At 57.0% G+C, this 5,105-nt stretch overlaps 4 protein-coding genes across 4 annotated transcripts, besides 3 other annotated features; all 4 read right to left on the minus strand.

The window, feature by feature from the left end:
• Tc00.1047053418221.4 (uncharacterized protein) lies at positions 1–625 on the minus strand (the record flags this gene model as incomplete). The annotated part of the gene is made up of 1 exon (XM_798931.1): positions 1–625. A coding segment is annotated over one exon (625 nt), but the record flags the coding sequence as incomplete, so codon positions are not given.
• Positions 1–1,753: a sequence feature (areas merged during assembly that could not be assigned to a particular haplotype. This can correspond to areas where the two haplotypes were merged or to regions with more than two copies in the genome that were merged during assembly.).
• Positions 828–855: a microsatellite.
• Positions 866–1,594, minus strand: Tc00.1047053418221.10 (uncharacterized protein; the record flags this gene model as incomplete). Its single annotated transcript, XM_798928.1, has 1 exon — positions 866–1,594. One exon carries the CDS (start codon positions 1,592–1,594, stop codon positions 866–868), a length of 729 nt encoding a protein of 242 aa, XP_804021.1.
• Positions 1,754–5,105: a sequence feature (areas merged during assembly that could not be assigned to a particular haplotype. This can correspond to areas where the two haplotypes were merged or to regions with more than two copies in the genome that were merged during assembly.).
• Tc00.1047053418221.20 (uncharacterized protein) lies at positions 1,870–3,378 on the minus strand (the record flags this gene model as incomplete). The annotated part of the gene is made up of 1 exon (XM_798929.1): positions 1,870–3,378. The coding sequence occupies one exon, from the start codon at positions 3,376–3,378 to the stop codon at positions 1,870–1,872; it is 1,509 nt and encodes a 502-aa protein (XP_804022.1).
• Positions 3,657–4,955, minus strand: Tc00.1047053418221.30 (uncharacterized protein; the record flags this gene model as incomplete). Its single annotated transcript, XM_798930.1, has 1 exon — positions 3,657–4,955. The coding sequence occupies one exon, from the start codon at positions 4,953–4,955 to the stop codon at positions 3,657–3,659; it is 1,299 nt and encodes a 432-aa protein (XP_804023.1).

Raw genomic sequence — 5,105 nt, forward strand, 5'->3', positions numbered from 1 at the left:
CAACAACCGACGGGTTGTGACGGGCGTGGTGGATGGCGGAGATGCAACGGCGCTCCTGAACAGCGTCGCCTTCCACCCGCGCCTCCACCAGCTGCTGCTCAAAGATTTCAACAGCCTGCCGTACATCGCCGTTCCAAAGGTGTGCCCATCCCACAAACAGGCGGCACTTCCGCAGCGTGGCGGTGTCGTGGATGAGTGCAGCCGTCTCGTAGAGCATTATAGCGCACCTCAGGGCCTTGTCTGCGCGACGCAACGAGGCCCACCCACCGCCCACGGTCTGTAGAATCGCCATTTTGCAACATGCTGCGTACCGCCGCGCCTGCCCCTGGTGCGCGTGGCGGCCCCACGTCAGGCAATAGTCAATAAAGAAGCGACCAGAGGTGGGGAGTGCAACGTAGCAGGGAGCACCGCTGCATGTCGCCTCACCAACGTAGAAAAGCGACAGGGAAGGAAAGTCACTCGTTCCGTGCATCATTGGAAACGTTGCTTCTGCTGTGAGAGCCCGCAGCACGTAGTCGGCAAGAGAGCTCCGAAATGCCTTGTTTTTCTTGTATCGTTGCACCTCAAAAAACATCCCCACCGCGCTGCAGGAGTCGCGCAAAAGCACCACCTCGGCACATGCCATCCACGCGGTCCCCCCTCCAAGCCATACACACAAGAGAGAGTACACATGAGTGACAGAGAGGAAGCAAAGATGAGAGTGCTCGTTCATACAGCCAAACAAAACAAAGAATTAAACCAGCAAACAACAGAATAAAGACAAGTCCGCCAAGCAAATGCACAGACAAATGCATGTTATGTGCAGTAATTTGGGGCGACAGAACCCCAGAAAAAAAAAGAAAAGAAAAAAGAAGAGACTTTCCCCTCACGTGACTTCCTGTCGCTCGCCACCCGCCATGTCTTCGCATGACGGTTGTTGCTGCAACGTTGCACCGGCACTGCCGTTGGCACCAACACTGTTATGGATGCCATTGGTATTCGTAACACCACCACCGCTGCCGGCACTCCCCCCGCAAGACGTCACAAAGGCGGAGATACATACAGCAGCAAGACAGCCAAGCGCCACGCTGCCACCACATTGCATGACAAGCACACGCTGATTCAACTGCGCAAGAAAGTTCTTCAAAATTTCCACTTCGCTCTCCAATGAGGCGCTGCGGTGCCGCAGCCGAATTAGGCTGTGGAGCAATATTGATTGACGCCGTGACATTCGTCGCATCGTCGCCGCAGAGCGGCACACAACCCTCCAAAGCCGCGCGTTATCTTTCTCCAGTTTCCCCAGTTGCGTCTGCAGCGCATCGCTCTCCTGTTGCATCCGCATCAAGTGTGACCGCTCCGCTTCGACCAGCCGTGATGCCTGCGCGTCGCTCTGCGCCATTCTTGTGCCAAAGTACATGTACGAGAGGAGGAGCGTTATGGCACATCCGCCCAGTCCCGCTGCCGTGTCCATACGCCACTGCGACTCGAGCACCGCCTGGTAATGCGCCGAGGCATCGCCTGCCCCTGCAGCGTACGCCTCCTTGCACAGACGGTCCACAGCCGTGCGGTCAAAGTAAGGTTCATCGACTACAGCCTTCGAAGCACGTGACCCCATCCAAAGCAAACGCTGCAGTACAACGAGGCTCAATGCAAAACGTTCAGGCGCCCTAACACCCAACAACCGTGCGGGTGAAACAGGCCCAGATACTGCAAAGAGACACAAAGTGGGAAAAGGAGAGAAAGAGAGAAATAACATCGCAAGGCTTCGCCCTCAAATTTAATGGCGGTCAACAATAAAAACAACATCCCCACTCCTCATTCCCTTCCAAAGGGAGTTCATTCACACTGTACATTTACGCAAACTCCACAAAAGGCATTGCTGCGTGGCACTCACTTCCTGACGGGCATAAGATCCTCGTGTTGGGAGTACGCGGAAGCGAGTGTGGTCAGCACTGGCAGCAAGTGGCTTCGCAGCACGCGAGCGGCGCACCCCTCAACGACCAGGCAACTGTTCGTCTCCGCAAAGTTCTCCGTGACAATTGTCACAGAACTGCATTCGCGACGCGCCAAAAACGCCTCTTCGCCAAAGACGTCACCGACAGTGAATTCCTGCGCTCTGGGGGATTTCGCGGTGGGGCCAAGCACCCCAAACATACCGGCTGTCACGAGAAAGAGACCCTTGAAAGAATCACCCGGCGATATCACCACATCTCCCCTGGAAAAAACACGTTGTGTGGCACAGCAGCACATTCGAAGCCGCGTCCAGACATCTAATGCCTGCAGCAAAGCACTCTGGCGAAGTAGCGGATAATAAGCCTCAACTCGTCCCGCCCATGCGTCGCAGAGAGAGCGACAGTGGCTGAGCGGTATGCAGTACACAACCCCCCGCACCGCCTCTTCCAACAGACCCTGACTGAACAACACATCGCCGTGCGTTTCTCCAAAATAGTCGCCACGTCTTAGTTCAAACCCGCGCGGGCCGGCTTTCGCGCGTAGAGCGCCAGACTCAAGAAGAAAAAGATGTACACCGTCACCGCGAAGACCGCTGGAACGCGTGACAACCTCCGTTGTCGACATCGTGCGGGCGTACAATACCGCCTCGCTGATCTCTTCCAAAGACATGATGTCGCCCAAACCAGTCTCTGTTTCCAGGAGCCGCCGGAGAAGCTGCTGCTCCTGCACGGTTTTCCTGTCGTGGACGGGGAGTCGCTTGATACTATCGGATGGGGCGCGGGGAAGAACTGGAGGAGCCCGCGGCAACGTGGCGTTGTGCCGCATCTCCCTTTCAATGTACGCCACCAGTCGACCATCGACGGCGTCTCGATCAAACTGCACCTCTTGGATCCGTCGGTTCCATCGCAGGAGCTCAAGAAAATGGTGGGCGGCGATTGTGCCGATGGGTTGCCCCGCCAAATCAATGACGCGGAGCGATGGGTGGGTGGCTGCCATGCGGCATATTGCCTCGATGACATCGTTCCCCGTGACGCCCTCGCACTGATAGGGGTCGGCAAGAAAGAGCGAGGTAAGGTTGGAGAAGTCGAGCACCTCCAGAAACGGCAGCTCGCGTGCCACATCCACAATCGCCAACGCCCCACGTGCTCCCACATGCACCAGCGCATCGATGCTGCCGATGACAGGGGTGAGGCGCAACACGCGGCGCATGGCAAGCGGCACCATCGCCTCCCGCTTCTGCCGTAATTCTGCCGTGTCGTCCTCAATCATCTGCAGGTCCTCGATGGACACGCCACGCTCGTGTGCCTCGTCCTTCAGACGTGACAGATACGCCCAATCGTCCTCCGCTAGCAGTGCGAGCATCTCTTCATTCGGCTTCCCAACGCGCAGCTCCCCGCAGCGAAACATGTACAGCGCGTGGAGCTGGTTCTGGTCAGGAACGAACATCACCTGCTCAAAAAGAGGCGGAGAGCAAGTGGGGGCACCTTCACGAAAAGAGAGCAGCAGAAAAGCCACATGTAAATAAAGGAGAAAACAGAAATGCAGGCAAACAGGCACAGTAAAATAAAAGAAAACCAAACAACAGAACCAGAAAACAGGGCAACAGAAATAAAACCATCATCGTCACACACAAAGAAATCCCCATGGTTGCCGCCACCACCGCCAGAGCTGACATGAGGATGAATGGTCTGTATCCACTTTCTTTTGTTACATCAAGTGCGGCCTCATTCACGCGCCAACATCGGGCGGCCATCTACAACATAAAAACTAATGTCCTTCTCCGGTAGGGAGTCAATCTTACCGCGGAGGGCATACAATTCGGCCACCGATTCATCCGAGAAGTCATTTCCCCAGAGACGCAGCGATGTGAGGGAGGTGTTCGTTTCCACGGCCTTCGCAATGGCGGAGATGCCGCGTCCACCAATAGTGTTGCTGCCAATGTGAAGTGCACGCAAGCCGGGATGCAAAGCGATAGCCGACGCAAGAGACACGGCGCCCACGTCACGCAGCCGGTTGGCGGTGACGTCCAGGGAGATGAAATCCGGTCGTTGCGTCAACAGCGTTGCCAGCGTCTCGCCCGAGTCCTGAGAGAGTTTGTTGCCCTTCAGCGAGAGGCAGACGACAGCGGAGCTGCGGAGAGGCGAGCAGAGCAGTCTGAGGTCATCGTCGGTCATGTTGAAGTGGCTCATGCCCAAAGTTTGCAACGTCGTGTTCTCCTTCAGCGCGAGCGCAAGGTGGCGCACCACACAAGCGACATCGTCCGGATTGTTCATGAGTGGCCGTCCCAGGTTCAGGGTTGTCAGTGTCGAGTTCCGTGCCAATCCTCGCGCGATGCGCACGAGCGACTTCATGTCCTGCTCCGTGTTCTCAAGATCGAGCGTCGCAAGGAGGCTACTGTTGCCCCTATCATCACTCTGTAACAGCCTCTCCATGAATGGACCGCAGGCGCCGCCGATGGGGTTGCTGCGCAGCAGAAGCGTACTTAGAGCCTCGTGGGTTGTGGCGGCGGCGGCAAGGGCGTTGGCCCCCTCCGCGTCGATGGCGTTGTGCGACACGTCCAGGTACTGCAGGCTGCGGAAGCCGTTCTGCATGGCGTCAGCAAGTGCAGTGGCCCCGCGCGATGACACCTCGTTGTATTCGAGGTGCAGCTCCGCCACGAGCGGTAGTCGTGCGCACGTCTCCGACAGGGCCACAACCTCATCGTCCGTGATGCGTTGGTGGAAGCGGCCAAAAGTGTTGCCGCACAACCGCACCGTGCCGCCCTCCAGCGCGAGGAGTTCCCCTCGCGGCGTCACGGCAGAATCGGCACACGCGCTTGTATACAGTTCCCTCCACATCACGACCAAAAAGAAAGACGGGAATCCTGCTGTCTCCTTCCAATCCCCCTTACGGCGTAATATGACGAGACGCGCCGCTCCGCCCGCCCTGCACCTCCCACTTTGCCGGCTGCTGCTACCTCGCCGCGTAATGAACAAAACCACAACAAGGAAGAAAGAAATGAGGCCCGCAGCGGAGGCTGCCATGAGAATTCCACTCGGTTTTCACGCAGCAGCAAAAGCAAATAAATAAATAATACATACGCATACACAGTGGGGGAAAAAAAAGCAAGGAACGAAGAAACGCATGGTGGTGGCGTTGGCGTAGAGCGCCGCAGACACACAGCAAGAAATTAC

This window comes from Trypanosoma cruzi, assembly GCF_000209065.1.
Source record: "Trypanosoma cruzi strain CL Brener chromosome Unknown tcruzi_1047053418221, whole genome shotgun sequence".
In the NCBI taxonomy this organism is placed as follows: domain Eukaryota; phylum Euglenozoa; class Kinetoplastea; order Trypanosomatida; family Trypanosomatidae; genus Trypanosoma; species Trypanosoma cruzi.